General features: G+C 45.7%; 1 protein-coding gene across 2 annotated transcripts in view; it reads left to right on the top strand.

Annotated features, from left to right (window-relative positions):
- The window catches only part of MYOF (myoferlin), a 128,285-nt gene that overhangs the window by 2,418 nt on the left and 107,110 nt on the right, over positions 1-18,757 (top strand). For both annotated transcript variants that reach the window (XM_054982375.1, XM_054982374.1), the window contains exon 2: positions 18,522-18,577. In XM_054982375.1, the coding sequence (XP_054838350.1) occupies positions 18,522-18,577 (56 nt within the window). The remainder of the gene's footprint in view (positions 1-18,521; positions 18,578-18,757) is intronic.

Genomic DNA, 18,757 nt, shown 5'->3' with positions numbered 1-18,757 from the left:
AATCACAAAAACACAATTCCTGGCAAAAACACTTTATTTCTTGAACAGCTTTAGGTTACACAGTAGGAGGGCACAACAGGGCATGATAGCAATGTACTGCAAAAAATAATACAACCCACTTCACCGTTTTTGACAGCAATTGTGTTTGTGTGATTCTCTGATGTGAAGTGAGTTGTGTTATTTTTGTGTAGTACACTGCTTTCCTGCTCTGTGGTGCCTTCCTAAAGCAGTTACAGAAATAAAGTGCTTTTGACAGCAATTTTTTGGGGTGATTCTTTAATGTGAAGCGAGTTGTGTTATTTTTGTGTAAGATAGTGCTGCCATGCCCTTTGGTGTTCCCCCCTGCTGTGTAACCTAAAGCTGTTCAAGAAATAAAGTGTTTTTAACAGGAATTGTGCTTTGTGATTCTCTGATGTGAAGTGAGTTGTGTTATTTTTGTGTAAGATAGTGCTGCCATGCCCTTTGGTGTTCCCCCCTGCTGTGTAACCTAAAGCTGTTCAAGAAATAAAGTGTTTTTGACAGGAATCATGCTTTGTGATTCTCTGATGTTAAGTGAGTTTTGTTTTAATTTTTCTGTGTGGGGGACTGCTGGTGTAATGTGTCATAATGCTTTGCCTACTTGTACTTTGGAAGGGAGAATATAATTTTTTTAAAACTTTATTTTGTGTTGTTCTTGTTTTATTCTTTGTTGTGCAGTTGGTTCCCATCATAGGGAACGATGGGGCTGGCTGGCCAGCCATCTCTGTAGGTGGTGGGGGAATTTGAGGGAGGGTGTCTGTGGTTCAGGTGCTCTTTCACAGGGACCAGCTGGCACTCAGAAGTGTGCCCACCATTGTGGCACCCCTGGGCTGTGCAGAATTGCCTAGGGAAAGAGAATTTAGAAGTTCCCAGCATAGGGAACAAAGGGAGAGGGCTGGCCTTTGCCAGCCTGTTCCTGGGGTTATGGGTGTGGGGCAGGTGGGGGTGGATTTGGGTCTGTGAGAGGCTAATGTGGGGATTTGGGTCTGTGTGTGGCAGCTGGGGGGGAATTGGGTTTGTGTGGGGCTGTAAGGGGTGGACTTTAGGGGCTGAGAGGACCTACTTGGGGAGGCCATGAAATGGCCCCCCCAAGTGGGAGCAGTCTGAGCCTTGGTGGGGGGTGGGAGGAAGGGTGGGAGAAGGGCCCCAGAGGGCTGGGGGGCATTTTGCATGCAAAATGCCACCCCTGGCAACACAAGCCTCCCCCAGCTGTCAGTGGTAGAGATGAGAGCAGAGCACCTACTTGGGGAGGCCATGAAATGCCCCCCCAAGTGGGAGCAGGCTGAGCCTTGGTGGGGGGTGGGAGGAGGGGTGGGAGAAGGGCCCCAGAGGGTTGGGGGGCATTTTGCATGCAAAATGCCACCCCTGGCAACACAAGCCTCCCCCAGCTGTCAGTGGTAGAGATTAGAGCACCTACTTGGGGAGGCCATGAAATGGCCCCCCCAAGTGGGAGCAGTCTGAGCCTTGGTGGGGGGTGGGAGGAGGGGTGGGAGAAGGGCCCCTGAGGGCTGGGGGGCATTTTGCATGCAAAATGCCACCCCTGGCAAAGGAAGCCTGCCTCTTCATTTTTTCCCCATAGGAAATAATGAAGAAAGATCAGCAGCAGCATGCTAACAATATGCTGCTCCTTCGCTTTCTTATGGGAGGATGGGGGGACCTGCTTTGGGGGGCCATAACATGGCCCCCCAAAGTCCAATCTGTCTGAAACTTGGGTGGTTGTTAGAGAAGGGTTAGAGGAAGGTTCCCACCAATTTTGGGCTTATTAGGTGGGAAAATGCCTCCTCCAGACGTCCTGGAAGACGGAGGCATTTTCCCATAGAAAAGCCGAAAGAAAGCCGAAAGAATCCCGAAACGTTTCGGCTTTTTTCTTTCGGCTACCCGAAACGTTTCGGCATTCCCCGAAACGTTTCGGCATTCCCCGAAAGAAGCCGAAACACTTTTGTTTCGGCATTCTTTCGGCATTCTGAATGCCGAAACGCACATCCCTACTAGTCAGTCTTATGCTGAGGTACTCTAGGCTAAGTCCATTGACTTCAATAGGCTTAGACTGGCATAACTCTGCATAGGATTGCACTGTAAATAAATCAAATTGGATTATGGCCAGACCTTTGGAGAGTTTGTTCTTGAGAGTGTCATTACTTGGATGCAAATGTTGAACTGGAAAAGATCATTAGAGATTTTCTGGACAAAAATAGCTGCAAGGATTTGACTGCCGAACATTGCTACAGTGTAATGAGAAAGCTGATCTTTCTTTTGAACATGACTGAAAGATTCATTTCTGAAACATTTAAGTGATGTTGGGAGAAGAAGTACAATGCCTCTTCTTCCACTTTTCATTCATAATTTTATTAAAATTTCTGTCATGATGCCATATTTCAGGGATGCTCAGTGCAGTGTATGTGTTGTATTAAACTTTTCCTGATGGTGCCTTGCAAAACAGGAACTTATGAGTGATTGACCACTGAGCTAAATACATATTTATGTTGTGCAATAGTTAGATGCAAAAGGCACACTTTAAGAGACTTATTGTTTCCAAAATCCTGAACTTCAGATAGAGAAAAGCCAAAGACTTAAATATACTTGTTAGTCATAAATTATATTTATGATTCACTGCACCAATATCTGGACTTGTTTTCAAGCTGTTTTTAATACCTTTTCTCAACCCAACTGGATTTGTGCATGGTAAGCTGCATGTATAGAGGATTTAAGAGCAGGAATTACAACATCTTTATCCAAAATGGCTTTGATTTTCAGATTATGGTTCTAGAGACTGTTGGGTTCCTCAAAAAAAGTTGATCGGGATTTTGCAATAGGAAGATCAGCAATAATGGGAAAGCTTCCCTGAAAGATCTTCCCCTGCGTTATGCAGCCACAGTAGAGTGCTGGATGCATTCTAGGTGTGAATGGAACATGCCCCAGAATACTTTGTAACATGTTCCTCATCTGCCGAAAACTGATACGGAAGTATTCCATCAGTAGGAAAACTGATTTAAGTAAATACTGCAAAAATCACTGCAGTAGAAGCTTTCCAGTAACAGAAACGCTTCTGGCAAGTGGATAGGAAGAATGGCCGACCAAGTTTCTTTAGCAGGCTATTCTATTTGGAACACATTGTAGAATTTATATTATTTTTCTTCATTAATCAGAAGTTTGGAATACTTTGGAAGCAGCTTAAAGGGAATGTTGAGGGAATGTCTGGATTTGAGTCTAGAAGAAAACCCTGTTTACTGGGATTCAGGAATTGTGGCCTCATGGTGAATCAGCCAGGAGGCCAAATTATCACATGCATTTTTGAATCTGATTAGTGGTGGGGGAGTAGGGGGATTTGAAAGGATGGTAAGAAATGTAACCTATGAATTAACCTCAAATGCTAATTTTTGTCAAATCATTAACTGAAAGTTTCTAACAGCAGCAGCCTTCCAGGCAGTGGAAAAGTAAAGCAGACATTCAAGTGCCTCTGTGGGATGTGGGTGGTGTTTCTAGGATCAGAGCCAGAAGTAAGTGTGAGGAGAAGCAAGTCCTGTACAAGTCTCTGTGGAATGGAATATGCAAAGGCAGTATGCAGTACTTCTAATTGCCAGATACCAAGGATAAAGTTCAGTCAAGAGTTATCACAACCCTGCTGTAATCACGACCTTTCCTGGTTATCTGGCTGCCCAATTATTGAAACCATGATGATTGCTAATACTTGAGTGAAATTCCCCCTTGATGTTCCCAGCTGCACTCACACTTGTGTCAATACAAGGAACAATGTTCTGGAAGCTACTTAGGTATGAAAATTTGCCTGTTGTAATAGAAGGCTAGAAGTAATACACAGAAGGGTTAATGAACCTTCCAGAGAGTGTTACCACTAGACATGGGCATGAATGGAAAAAAACCCACGCTGTTCGTTGTTCTTTGCTGTCGATGAACATGAACAAACGAACATGACCCGTTAACGAAAATGTTTGTTGTTGGTTGTTCATGGGGGCCAGAACGGCCCCCTTGGGACTTAGAGAGCTCATATTCCCAGGGAGTGTTCAGTAGGCTGTCCTGCAGCCATCACCCAATTTTGGTCCAGATTGCAATACGGATCTTGGAGTTACACATTGCCAAATCTGACACCCCCAGGAAACTCCCATTCAATACAACTGGAGCCACCAGTTGACTTTAGCCCCGTGTACAAGTGGTGGACTCGAAGGTGGGCTGCCTCCCCTCTAGGGGGCGGGGGGGTTGGCCACTCACTGGCGACACCGCCCATGTGCCCGCCCACCAGGCCTCCCAGAGGCTACTTTCCAGACGGAAGTAAGGTGGGTTATGTCAGTGGCCACCAGGCTGTGGAGGTCCTCTGGTTGCCACCAGTGGGTGGTGATGCCAAGGTAGCTGTGATGGCCGCCACTCCACAGTTCTGCCATGAAGTGTACGGTATGGCCTTTGTCAGCCGACAGCTCCCTTAGCACCATGTCTTGCACAGACTGGTAGAGAGCAGGCAGGACTCGACTGCCAATGGTGCACCGTGAAGGCATGGAGAACCATGGGGCGAAATGCTGAAGCAGCCTGCGGAAGCCCACGCCCTCCAAAACGGATAGGGGGAATCCTTGTAGGGCAATCTCTTGCCACGACTCGAATGCCCGCCTCCTGAGCCCTCGACCTCACCCTTTTCAGCGGCACTGTCCCCGACTCTGAGGGAACAACCTCCACAAGGGCAGCCTGCCTGACCGTTCCACTCCCACCAGCAGCAGCCTCATCATGGCAAGGCTTCTTGCTTGGGGTGGATTCCAGTGACCCTCCCACTGATCCCTGCTCAGAAGAGCTGGTAGCCCTCTTTCTCCCCCCGCCAAATGTTTCGCTGGGCGAGGACGGAGACCACAGGCTCAGGTGGTGCATCTTCAGGTGCCTAGTTAGGACCATCAATGACAGGTGCTTCAGGTCATTGCCCCTGCGCACAAGGCCATCGCAGACACGGCACCGCACCATACGGGGGTCATTTGGAAGAGCCCAAAAGTGCCTCCACACGGAGACGTTGAAACATGGCCCACTAACTGTTCCAGGGGAAGGACAAAGGGTTACAGGCCACGCTGCAGAGCTGGCACCGGAAGACGGAATGAGGGGTGGACTCAAGCAGGGACAGCACCGAGAGTTTGGGATGGGGACAGGATGGATGTTTCATTGAACCCCAACCATTCCTCCACAGACCCCTGGTCCTCATCTTCCTCCTCAAAAAGTTTAAAGAGATCCTCTTTCCCCAGCAGCAAGACCTCTTTGGCCTCCTCCACAGCCCCCACAGCTGAATCTTGGGGAGTAGGAGTTTCCGCTGCCCCCAAGCCCCGCCCAGTACTGCTTCCCTTGTGGCAACCGGGACAATCTTTGCACTTCCCCCCATGACCACCCTTGGCCCCCACCCGAAGCCTCATTGTGCCAGCAAACAAGAATTAAGGAGGAATGAAAAGGAGAGAACACTGTGAGCCCTCAGCTGTGGTGCCCACTGAGCTTGGCCCCAGGGCCAGGCAGCAGCCCTGGAACCAGTGGGAGGGGGTAGAGCCCTAGCCCAGCACTCCCAGAAACCTGACCAGACCAGGCATTGATAATGATCAGTATGAGCCCTCGGCTGAGGTGCCTACTGAGCTTGGCCCCAGAGCCAGGCAGCAGCCCTGGAACCAGAGGGAGGGAGTAGAGCCCTAGCCCAGCACTCCCAGAAACCTGACCAGATCAGGCACTGATAATAATCAGTGTGACCCCTCAGCCGAGGATCCCACTGAGCTTTGCCCCAGGGCCTGGCAGCAGCCCTGGAACCAGAGGAGATAGATCCCTATCCCACCACACACACAAAAAAATCAAGCTCCAATGCACTCTCCCTGTCTCTTTCCCAAAATGCTAGCAACAGCTCTCTCCCACTCCACTGCCTGCTGAAACTGAAAGCTAGAACTTGGAGCACGCTTCCTTTTATAACCAGAAGTCCCATAGAGCAAAGCAGGAGGTCTGTGGTTGGCAGTCAGAACTGCCTAACGGTTTGCGGGGAGTTCCCATGGCCACAGAACATCCCTCCCCCTCCCTCCTCCCTGGTCTCTGCTCCCCATTTAGCCAATTTGCAGCTCCACACTTGGAAGGAAGACCTGCCTATCAACCTAAGTTGGGCTTTGATTGGGGTTTCCAGGGAAACAGAAGGAGTGCAGACAGAGTTCAGGCAGTCCCTGTCTCCGTTGCCAAAGGAATTGATTGAAGGCGCCTGACTGTCTGGCTTCATGAACAGTGGACGACCACAACAAACTAGGCTTTCGACAACCACTTGTTCATTTACAGTGGCGCCTCAAGAACGGCTTGTTCGCGAACAGCCGATTGGGCCGTTTTGGGGGTTTTTTTTGTTCGTATTGCTGTTTGTGCCCACCTCTAGTTACCACCAGCTCCCTCAGCACAGAGACAGGGATTTCCCCTCTCCCACTGGCTTATCCTTACATGAAAAATGACTACTCTTGTGATACCACTGGGTATTGTGAAGCTGCCTTCAGTATTATTAGAGTAGAAGTTATGCAGAGCCTTGGTTATTCAGCCTTGAACAGCTCATATTCTAAAATACTGTTATGAACAGTATATATTGAAACCAAAAGGAGGATTCGGTTTCGTTTTCTCAGCCATGCCGGACGCTCCTCTCGGCTGGTCCGGGAGGAAACGACCGGGCACCCTGACCGGGCGGCTGATCCGCAAGGATTAGCCCCCAGGACTCCCAGGGAGGGAGCCAGGGTCCGGGACGCGGCGGGAAGAACTCCCCGAAATCAATGCGGGGGGGGGAATTGCCCGTTTGTCCCTATGGAGGCCGGCAGACGTGCGCGGCGCCTCGAGTGCCGCCGGGCAACGAGAAACGGCAAATAAAAGAAACAGGCGGAAGCCCGTAAACAAGCGAATCCCTTCTGTTCTACAAGCGTTTGTGAAGGAGAGGTTGATCTGAAGAAGACTCGTTCTTCCCCTTCGCTGAGTTCCAGAATTTTGTTGGTGCCCTCCCCCCCAAAATGGCAGCAAAGAAGCAAAGTCCCGCTCTCGGTAAGTCAATCTCGGCTACCTTGAAGGGGGAGTCGCTCGAAGAGTTGGTGCGCAGGGCGGTGGTGGAAGCCATAAAACCCTTTGTTGACAAGCTGAACGAAACTGATCAAAGGGTGGGCTTAATTGAAAGCGAAGTGAAAACCATTAAGGCAGCAGCGGGGGGGGGGCAGAGAAGTCTGCTCTGGAAAGTGCGTCACTTGTGAAGGCTACAAAAAAGGAGCTGAAGCTGGTTGAGAACCAGCTGATCGGGCTACAGATGGAACGAACGCAGACAATTTTGCGTCTCCAAAACGTGAAAGAGGAGGAAAAAGAGGATCTGTGGGAAGTGGTCTCGGAACTATTGGCGATACCCGCGAGGACGACTAAAGAAGAGGTTAAAAGCGCCATTTTGGAGGTCCGTCGGGCTTCTTCAAAATATGCAACAAAGCGACAGTTGCCTCGTGAGATCATTATTGACTTTTCATTTAAAAAGATTCGGGACACCATCCTATATAACTCATACAATGCGGATTTGGACTTTATGGGTTTGAAAGTCAAGATTTTGAAGGACGTTCCATTTCTAGTCCGGAAACGGCGTTTTAAATATAAAAAGTTTGCAGCTCTTCTGAGGGACCATGGAATAAAGTACAAATGGTTATTCCCGGAAGGAATATGGTTCAGATATAAAGATCAGGCCTATAAGATATTATCAGAAGATCAACTAAAGGATTTTGAGAATAAAAACCCAGAACTCTGCTGCACCGAGAACGAAGAAAAGGAGGAGCCGGAGGGGGGGGGAGGAGGAGGAGGAGAGCACTGCAACAGCGGTTGCACAGAGAGAACTGCGTCCGGGACCTAGAAGGGGGAGGAAAGTTTAATCAGAATTTGAAATGTTTATTCTCTGTATGATTAACCACTCCATCATTATCCTATGGAGCTATTTTTGTATTATGACAGTATGAAGGGAAAACATTGAAGTGTAGTGTTTAGTGTTTGTAGTTCATTCCCCCCCCTTTTTTCTTTTTCTTTTTTTCTTTTTCCACCCCCCTTTGTCCCTTCCCTCTCCCCTTTCCTTGTGATAGTCTTGTGTAGTGCTGTGTAGTGTTTTGTAGTTATGAAAAATAAAAAAAAATTATAAAAAAAAAAGAAACCAAAAGGAGAAAAGTATGATATAAAGTTAATTCATGAAGGTTTTAAAAAGGAGACTGGCAACTATCTTTTTTTTTATGACAATTTGAACTGAGACAATTAAGCATGTTCAGCAACAGGCCCTCACAGTGTATTTCAGAATTAAAAACAGCCAAACAAAGCTAAAAATGGTAAAATACCACCAACTCACAGTTTTAAAAATATATACATAGTCCAAAGACCAAAAGGCTTCCAGGAAGGGGATTAATAATAATAATTACAGCAGTTTATCTTGATGGGCAATTGGAATTCTAAAGGATCCACACGTTGAATATTGTGCTATCGCAATTATTCACCTGGATTTTTCCTGTGGGAAATCCATCAGGTGAATAATTACACTAGTGCAATATTCCTGACATCTGTATTGCATGAACTGGGCATAATCCAGCTATAGCCAAGCATCTTAAAAGCTGCAATCCTGTGTGATTTGAGTTGAATATGACATTGATTTAAATGTGAGAAATTTAGGCACGTAAGTAATTTTCTCACTGAAATTAATGGGACTCACAAGGATGTGGCTTTGGCTGGTGTCTATTGTGTTTTACACTCATTTATGGGATAAAATCTTATCAAACAAATACCCTACTGTTGGTAAGATTCCCTCTGGTTAGTGAGCACAATAACTAACAGCAGCAGATAGGAGTTTACACTAAAAATAAGTGCAGCCAAGAAAGGTAGCCAATTATCATTATTTGTAAACTGAAAATAACGTAGATAAGGCTGAATTGATGGTTTGGCTGCTTTTTATGTCAAAGGGTATCTGTATACTGAGTTTGTTTCTGATTAATTATAACAACGGCAGAAGTATAAATGGTATGCTATACTAGTGTTTCAGCAAAGCCAAGGAAAAGTCTCTAGATGATAGGCTCAGTTTTTACCGCTTAGATTTTGCAATTAAGCTTCACTGTGTTAAGATAGATTATTAAACTAAATTTTAAAATGCCTCAGACATTATTAGAGATTTCCCATCATCTAATAAAGCAAGGGTCCCCAGCCTTATAAAGCCTGTGGGCTCATTTGGAGTTCTGACACAGTCTAGTGGAGGCAGCAACAAAATGTCTTCTGCAGAAGGTGGAGCCAGTCAAAAAACGGCTGCTACAGCTTACCTTCAGTCTCACAGTGAAGATCCTTGTGCTGTGGAAGCAGCTTCTGCCAAAGCAATGTTTTAAAAAATCTGCACAGCCAATCAAATCTCCTATGGTCTATCAGAAGCCATGTTTAGTAAAAGTCCCCCCCCCAGCCCCACCTACTTTCTAGAAACTCTTGGCAGGCACCAGAAAAGGCATCAGCAGGCACAAGGGAGCCTGTGGGCACCATGTTGGGGACCTCTGCAATAAAGAGTTGGTATAGCTTAGACATAGAGGCTAATGTGAACTGAGAGCCAAACTACAAGTGATGGCTGACACAGGTTGGACACTTGTCAGCTTCCCTCAAGTTTTGATGGGAAATGTAGGCATCCTGGTCTTGCAGCTTGGCTCTCCAACTGCTGTCCAATGGACTTTTCAACTGTCACTTGTCCAACATTCCGCCAAGCTGCCTACATTTCCCATCAAAACTTGAGGGAAGCTGACAAGTGGTCAACTAGTGTCAGGCGTCACTTGTAGTTTGGCTCTCAGAACCCCCCTGTTTCAGTGTCACTTGAGCCACAAATCACTCTGTGGTTTCAGGCAAGCTTCTGTTCTTAACATGCCTGTAATTGTCATTTTTGTTAATGCATATTTCTTTTGTTTAATGATCCTTGTTTTGCCCTTAGATCATTCAAAGGTTTTACTGTCCCCAAATATTAACACAGGGTGGCTTAAGTAACATCAACAAAAATATGTGTTAGATTGGAAATCTATTGGTGCACAGAGCTAAGTCCTGCTATGAATATCCAGGACTCCTTATCTGGTAGCAGCAACCAGATCAGTGCTATCCTAAACAGAGTTATACCCTTCTAAGCCCATTGAATTCAACAGAAGTGTGTAACTGTGTTTAGTGTTGCACTGTAACAGTGCAATCCTATGCAGTTACTTCAGTCTAAACCCATTAATATAATTCATATAAATTAATAAAGGTAAATTACTATAAATAAAATTAATACAAATATACTTAGACTAGAATAACTCTTCAAAGAATTGTGCTGTCAATTCCCAGAATTAAATCTGGTTGGTTTAGCCTTATTCATACTTGTAATCCATAACAATTCAAAAAAAGGTAAGTTTGTAGGTCTCTGGATTGTAACAGTCTCAAAAGGTGTTCCACTTGCAATCTTTTCCCAATCAAGTTGACTAGATAATTTTACTGAATGTTCTTTGAAGGAAGAATGCTTAAGCACGTAGCCTTAGCTTTCCTTGATCAAAGAACATCATTGTAATTTGGGACTGTCAGAATGGGATAAGAAAGCGTTGCGGAAGGAGTGCTTCTTGGGGGCAGTGGAGCCCAGGAGCAGCAATTTGGGAGGTGTTTTGGGGCTGCACAGGACAAGTAATCCTTTCACCATTGGATCTAGTGGTTTGTACCAATACTGGTGACTTTGTACCAGTGCATTTTAATGTTGCATACAGATTAAAGGTACAAGGTTTAAAATATGGTTCATTTTAAAGGGTGTGCTTTCCTTTGTAAGTTGTGACGTGGCATTCTTTTGTGTCTAGCCTGAGTCAGTATCCTGCACAGACCATTTTTTAAAAAGTCAATTCTTGTAACATGAGTCAGTTCACTGCTTTCTGCAAAAGGGGTAAACACAGTACTCTGTGCTGCATCCAACAGAAAGAACTAATGCTGAATAGCATTATAACTGTTCAGACTGACTCACATGTTGCTCAGAAGAAAAAGAGATGGAAGGCCAAGTATTATGCTGTTTACATCCATCTTGTAATACATTCACTGTAATCCATCTATATTAATCCTTAAAGGTTCATTCAGTGCAATTTTGGATGTCATTATTATGGTTTGGAGTATCATTGGTGGAGACTTATGCGTAAAGAATATGTTTTAGATTTAAGAAAATGCATATTTTCCCATTGTGTGTGTGTATGTGTGTGTGTGCAGGGCTGACAAAATCACAGCCAACTCATGGAGACCACATAGGTTTTCAAGGCAAGAGATGAACAGAGGTGCTTTAATATTGCCTGCCTCTGTGAACACACTCTGGACTTCCTTAGTGGTCTCCCATCCAAGTACTAACTAGGGCCAGCCCTGCTTAGCAGCCAAGATTTGATGAGATCAGACTAGCTTGGGCCATCCAGGTCAGGGTATTTTCCCATTACATCTTCATATAAAAAAGGATTTTTAAATTTATCGCATAGATTCCTTGAGATCAAAATGGTAGACCCTTAAAAATTTTAACACTGATAGTAAAGGTTTCCAGAATTATCAAGTATGTTTATAATGGTGTGATGATAACCTCTTGGTCCAGCTCCAAGTTACAATCATCAAAGTGGCATCCAAAGGACACATTTGAGTGTATCTTGGGGATGTGATTGGCTGTTTCACTTTATGTCTAGGGTGATGTTTTTCATTGACCTGGATCCAGGCATGATTGTGGTAAAGCCATTATCTGCGTACTACACTAATGAGTAGAGATGGGCACGGTCCGCATAACGGACCTAATTTCGTCACGAACTTGCCCAGTTCGTCCTTTGTGAACACGCGGCCTGTGGGCGTGTTTTTCTCACGAAACCGCCGAACATTGGGGCTTTCTGTCCGTGTGTCCGTTGGCCCGTCATGCCAGGATTCCCGCTCAAACAATTTCCTCGGCAGCGGTGTGGAGCCACCTTCCCCGTTTGGAACACACCAATTTTACCCCAGGAAACTTTGATTGGCAGCTTTGTCAGCCAAACAGAGATCACCAGCCTTTCTGCATAAAAGACAAAGCGCACAAAGCTCTGCTCCATTTTGCTGGCGCGGGGACGCGAGTTAGCTTAGCAACTGCTTGCTGTGGGGAAGGTTTTTTTTTTTTGTGAGAGTGCGGCTTGTGCCTTGGGGCTTTGGGGCTTCAGTTGCAAGAGAGCTTACTCTTTTCTCCATTCCTGTTTATTTTTTTTTCTCCTTTCTATTCCAGTTTTCTTGAGAGCACTTTTTAAAAAATCCTTTTACCGCACTATCGGGTTACTCTGATTTCTTTCTGCGTTTTGAGTCCTTGGGTTCTTCTTGGGCTTAATCCCCCCCCCCCAAATCTCTTCCTTTTTTCTGGGTTGCCGGTGGGTTCTATTGTGCTCTGACGCCACCCCACTCACAGACCCACAGTGGGTGCAAGGCAGCTTTGGGCGTTGTCTGCCTGAGTTCTTGCCTTCTTTACCCCACGTTCTTTCTTGGCTGCTGATGAGATGCAAGCGGAGGAAGAGTGCTATTAGGCTCTGTGAAACACCCACTCTCTGATGACCAGCAGCAGGTTTTGGGGGGCTCTGTCTGCTTCACTTCTTTCTAAGCCTTTTTCACTCCCTAAATAGTGGGTGACTTGTGGGGATATTTCCAGCCTGGCTTTTGAGGTGCAGGGGGAAGACTGCTACTGGCCTCTGTGAAACACCCACCCTAGGACCACTGGCAGCAGGTTTTGGGGGGCTCTGTCTGTTTCACTTCTTTCTAAGCCTTTTTCACTCCCTAAATAGTGGATTTGTATTTGTATATTGACAAAACAGTGTAAGGCATGTGATGACTGAGCTTTACAAACATATATTATCCTCCTCCTGACGACAAGCCCTGCCCCTGGCACCTTCTAAGTACCTCCTCTTTTTCTTAATATGATTTGTATGCTGACAAAACAGTCTAAGACACACGATGAGCTTCCTTGATGGACTGCATCACATTCGGTGAAGTGGATTTTGTCAGCGACCGTCCTGCTCTTGCGAGCGCAAGGGTCAATCCCCAAAGTCCAGTGAGAAGTAGGACAGTGGCCCAGGTCAGCTTGCTTGATAGCAAGCAAGCTGACACACCACGTCACTAAGGTGGGACTCATTGTCCACTGCCCAAAGAGGCTTCCTCTGAACAGGGTAGCATAAGTTTCCTTCCCGCAAGGTGTGGAAGACATCCTTTCCATCCCTCCCGTGCCTTCCATTCCAGCAAGGGGCCTTTGAATTGCTACATGATCCTGTTGCGGAGTTGGCTTTCACTCAAGTACATCCATTCATTTCCCATCATGGAGAGTTGGTCTCCCCGCCCCCGGAGAGGGCATCTCTTGTTGATGCAGCCCCATGTAGGTGGGTTTTGTGGGCAGCCACCTCTCCTGGACAGGAGTACAAGTCTCTCTCCTTCCCCCAAGGGTGGGTAAGGGTCAGTCAGAATAGGGGAGGGGAAGTTGTTGTTTGTCTCTTTGGAAAAGTGATAACCGAGGAGCATTACATGAGAACCTTTGGTGGGGAAAGTCGACTGAAGTGAAAATCTGTGGGAAAACCAAGGCCTTTTCTGACTCGAACCGGTTCTTGAACCAGTTCTCGAACCGGGCCTGGTCCGTTAAAAGTTCGTGGTCCGTGGTCCGTGGAAGCCCACGAACCCCGAACCGGCGGTCCATAGGCAAATGCCGGTCCATGCCCATCTCTACTAATGAGATTGCACACCTCCCTGGGATTGTTTGCAGTGATGAGTTAAATAAGGATGTGTATTTTACAGATCAGTTAGAGTCTTTGCCATAACACTCCAGAATCCAGACTAACAGAAAAGGTCAGCCTAGAGAAAAAACATTGGAAATATCAGTGAATAATTCAGTTTGTTTGATTAGTTCTATTTGTTTATCTGGCACCTAGTAGCCTCTGCAAAGTCCAAGCAGGTCAGATGGAAGGGGAGAAAGTTGAAAGAGGTCAGGACAGGAGATATGAAACTGATATTGACACTTTGAATTCACCTAAGTCAGTTTTGCACTAAGAGTTAAATGGTCTGAGAGGTTTTTCTTTCCGTGGTGCTTCCACCAATTGTTGCTAGTTCAGTGGTTTGTAGAGGGCTTTTTCATTCCATGTAATTAGCAATGCCCTCTTGAAGTCTCAATCTTTGCTTGAGCTAGCTCTGTTTATTATTTATTTATTAGTTACTTCGTTTATATCCTGCCATTTTCCACAATGAGAATCCAAAATGGCTTAAATCATTCTTTTCATCTCCATTTTATCTTCACAACAACCCTGTGAGGTAGGTTAAGCTGAGAGTATGTGATTTGTCCAAAGTCACCCAGCTAGCTTCTGTGGCAGAGTGGGGATTCGAACCTGGGTCTCCCAAATCCTAGTCTGGCACTCTAATCACTATACCACGTTGGCTCCATTTTAAATTGGATATTTTCCTATTTAGCTAGTGTATGAATTTTCCACCCCATTCCTTTTTCCCTGAATGATAAGCTAGTTGTCTCCCTTTTTGTATAACTTGTATCATCATTTTTCACCAGTGTAAGTTTCCTTCCATTGGTGGAAGAGGGTTGATTTCCTCTTGCTGCTTTTTACACCACTCTGTCCACCATCTTATTTGTGAGCAATTCCTGATTCCCAGCAGCAAAATTGCAGGGTGCTCAATGGACAGCTGAAGAAGAGAAGGAGGCTGGAATACACCAAGTTACTAGTGAGTTTCTGCTAGTCATGGAGAGAAGGCAGTGAGTGAGCCTTTGTCCACTGGGCCCTGCTATCTGTATTCCTGGTCGTGAAATATAATATCTCTCTGGCTATCTGCAGGTGCCAGATGCAAGTCCTTGCCCCATTTCAGAATATCCTTATGACTTCTGTGAAGACATAACTCTGTAACTCTGCTTGTTTTCTTCTGCTTGTATCTCCCTCTATCCACTCTGAGTCAAGCTACAAGAGACGCCGAGGTGGACACGAGTCAGGTCCCCAAAAGTTTTGATGGGAAGTGTAGGGGTCTTTTCTGACTACTGCAGCTCAGCTCCTTCCCAGCCATACCAAAGGAATTCACATAGTTAGCAACATAAAACCCATCCAACTTGCAGAGTTGTGCCTTGCACGCCCCATGCCTGCTTCGCCTGCAAAGGGGGGGGCATCTGGAGGGCCAGACACCAGCAGAGAGAGGTGGGTGGACGGGCAGCAGGAGAGGTGCTGGGGAGCCAAGGGAGAAAGCCAACGGTTTGTGAGGCTCGGGAAGAGAGCTGAGGGCGGAGAGAGATCCAAGGGCATGCGAAGCATGGGAAGCTTTCTGAGCCGCCCTGCCTCCTGCTGGATCTCGTGTGGCTCTCTGGGCTAAGACAAGGCAGGAGGGGAGCTGCAGAGGCCAGAAGAGGTGCGCTGCCACCAGCAGGCAAAGCAGGCGCAGGGCGTGCGAGACACGGGAAGCTTTCTGCACTGCCACCAGTGGAAGTGCTCCTAACTGTCCTGGTGGCTGGCAGCTTTGCAGCCGCCAGTGAAATGGTGTAAGGGGGCTTGGAGAGATGGCAACTGCCAGGGGCTCCCTTGGGCCAGCAGAAGGTGAGCTCCCTGCACCCTACTGCCAGCAGACTTTGCTTGTAATAAACGTTTGTTGTAAATACTAGCAATCTCTGTGCAGGCACTCTCCCTCCAACTCTGCAAGTTGGACGGGTTTTATGTTAACTATGTGAATTCCTTTGGTAAACTCCAGCCCCCAGTGGCTGGGAAGGAGCTGAGCTGCGGTAGTCAGAAAAGACCCCTACACTTCCCATCAAAACTTTCAGGAACTTGACTTGTGTCCACTTTGTGTTAGGCATCAATTGTAGCTTGACTCTCTGTAATACTGCCTGTCTTCGAGGGGTGGCAATTATTTTCCTCTTCCCACAAGTGTCTCATCCTAATTTTGGTGATTGGATAAGCAGCTGTAGCATTCTCCACTCCCCCCATTTTACATTCACAAATCTTTGGCTTAGCTGCCCATAACATTGGGATACTTTCTTTCCTCTCCCCATATTTGGAAGGACTTGTCTTTTAGGTGAGGGGCACGGTACCTAAGAATCTTACTCAAATGAGGAAGAAAACAAACATGCTACAGCCAGCAGCATGCTTTGCCTAGTTGCCCATAAAACAGGGGAGGGGCTTTTCGCCTATATGTATGATGAAAGATGCTAGGGAGAATCCATCCTATGAAAAATACAGTTCCTGATTAATTAACCAAGTTTAAATGGAAAACAAAGAAATGTTATTTATTTATTGTACAGCATTTATAGTCCGCCTCTCTTAAGGAAACTCAAGGCAGATACCAAAAATATTTAAATCCAATAAATAACAATAAAGCATCTATAAAACAACATTAGAACCAGCAAACCAATTTATAAAAAAGCCCTCCTCAAAAATTCTGATACAGTTTGCAGCAATACAGAATCACAGAGGCTTTCCTTTTTTAAAAGTGAGGAGGCCCAGATCACACTTGTCTGTGAGATGAAACTTTGTCCCTTTCCAGATGAACAGAGCAGACACAGCGCAACATAATGGGTGAAAATCTAGCCATAAATACTTACAGAAACAAAAATATAATAAACAAATATAATAATGGGCATAACAACAACAAACTTTTAAAAATTAATATGGATATTCGATTCGGTTTCGTTTTCTCCGCCATGTCGGACGCTCCTCTTCGCTGGCTCGAGAGGAAGCGGCCGAGCACCCTGTCCGGGCGGCTGATCTGCGAAGATTAGCCCCCAAAACTCCCAGTGAGGGAGGCTGGGTCCGGGATGCGGCGGGAAGAGCCCCCTGGAATCAATGCGGGGGGTTAATTGCCCGTTTGTCCCTACGGAGGCCGGCGGACGTGCGCGGTGCCTCGAGTGCTGCCGGGCCATGAGAAACGGCAAAGAGCAGAACTAGGCGAGAGCCTACAAGTAAGCGAATTCCTTCTGTTATTACAAGCGTACGTGAAGGAGAGGTGAGATCTGAAGCTAAGAAGGCTCACTCTTCCCCTTTGCTGAGTCTCAAAATTTGGTTGGCACCCCCCCCCAAAATGGCAACAAAAAAACAAAGTCCTGCCCTTGGCAAGTCAGTTTCGGCTGCCTTAAAGGGAGAATCGCTGGAGGAAATTGTACGGAGAGCGGTTGGTGAAGCTATAAAACCCTTTGTTAACAAGCTGAATGAAACAGATCAAAGGGTGGGCTTAATTGAGAGCGAAGTGAAAACCATCAAGGAAGCAGCGGGGGGGGCAGAGAAGTCTGCTCGGGAAAGTGCGTCACTCGTGAAGGCTACGAATAAAGAGCTTAAACTGGTGGAGAATCAGTTGATCGGGCTACAAGTGGAACGAACACAGACAATTTTGCGCCTCCAGAATGTGAAAGAGGAGGAAAACGAGGACTTACGGGGTCTTGTCTCGGAACTATTGGCGACACCCGCGAGGGCAACTAAAGAAGAAGTTAAAAGCGCCATTTTGGAAGCCCGTCGGGCTACTTCAAAGTATGCAATGAAGCGTCAGTTGCCGCGCGAGATCATCATCGTTTTTTCATCTAAGAGGATCCGGGACACTATCCTATACAATTCATACAATGCGGATTTGGACTTCTTGGGCAACAAAATTAAGATATTGAAAGACGTCCCATTTCTAGTCCGGAAAAGACGTTTTAAGTATAAAAAGTTTGCAGCTCTTCTGAGAGAACGTGGAATAAAGTACAAATGGTTATTTCCGGAAGGAATCTGGTTCACCCATAAAGATCAAGCCTTTAAGATATTATCAGAAGATCAACTAAGGGATTTTGAGGACAGGAACCCAGAATTCCAGTGCACCAAGCAAGACGAAAAGGAGAAGTCTGAGGGGGAGGGGGAGGAAACGAGCACTGCGGCTCTGTTGTGCAGAGAGAACTCCGTCCGGGACCCAGGAGGGGAAGAAAAATTTAACTTGAAATTAAATTGTAATTTGCATTTAGTAAGGTCAACCACTCCATCAATATAATATAAAGCTTTAACTTTTGAATAATGGCAGTATGAAGGGAAAACAGAAATGTAGTGTTTAGTGTTTAGTGTTTGTAGGGTACCTTCCCCTTTTTTCCACCCCTCCCTCCCTCTCTCTTTTTTTTCTCCTCTTTCCTATCCCTTGTGTTATTGTAGTCTTTTGTAGTTACTGTTCTGTAGGGTATGTATGTATGTAGTAGTTGTATGTTAGATATTGAAAATAAAAAAATTATATATTAAAAAAAATTAATATGGATATTCAAAAATGCAGATTTTTAAAATTTATTTATTATGTCATCTGATTAATGTCTGTGTAAATTACTAGTTCTAGCATTTGCGTGGTCTTATTCAAAGGTAGATTTACAGCACATTTTATGCAATAAGATGATATGTAAAATGCCCTAGTTGGCAAGTGTGTAAATCAGTTTGGCCTTGCTTTTAGGTATTCACTTGGCTGCCTTCAAAACAATTAAATGTTGATATATTATACTTGGTATGTTCCTATTTTTCACAAAGTAATCTGATTTTCTTTACTTGCAGATGAAAAAAAGAAAACTAAGACAATCGACAGTGAACTCAACCCTGTGTGGAATGAGGTGACTTGCCTCTTATTTTTGCTTCTACAGTATGGCATAGCATGTGCTCAAAACTCTGTCCTCTCACCCATTGAAAATCTTTGAGTGGCTCTGGACATTTAGAGCAGGGGATGCTCTGTGCCCCTGTGTTTCTGTATGTCTGAAATGGAAATTCTGTATGTCTTGCTGAAGTGTCTGCAT

The sequence above is a fragment of the Eublepharis macularius genome, chromosome 6 (assembly GCF_028583425.1).
Source record: "Eublepharis macularius isolate TG4126 chromosome 6, MPM_Emac_v1.0, whole genome shotgun sequence".
Lineage (NCBI taxonomy): Eukaryota > Metazoa > Chordata > Lepidosauria > Squamata > Eublepharidae > Eublepharis > Eublepharis macularius.
Note: the sequence above shows the minus strand (reverse complement) of the source record. Positions and strands in the feature narration are given on the sequence as shown.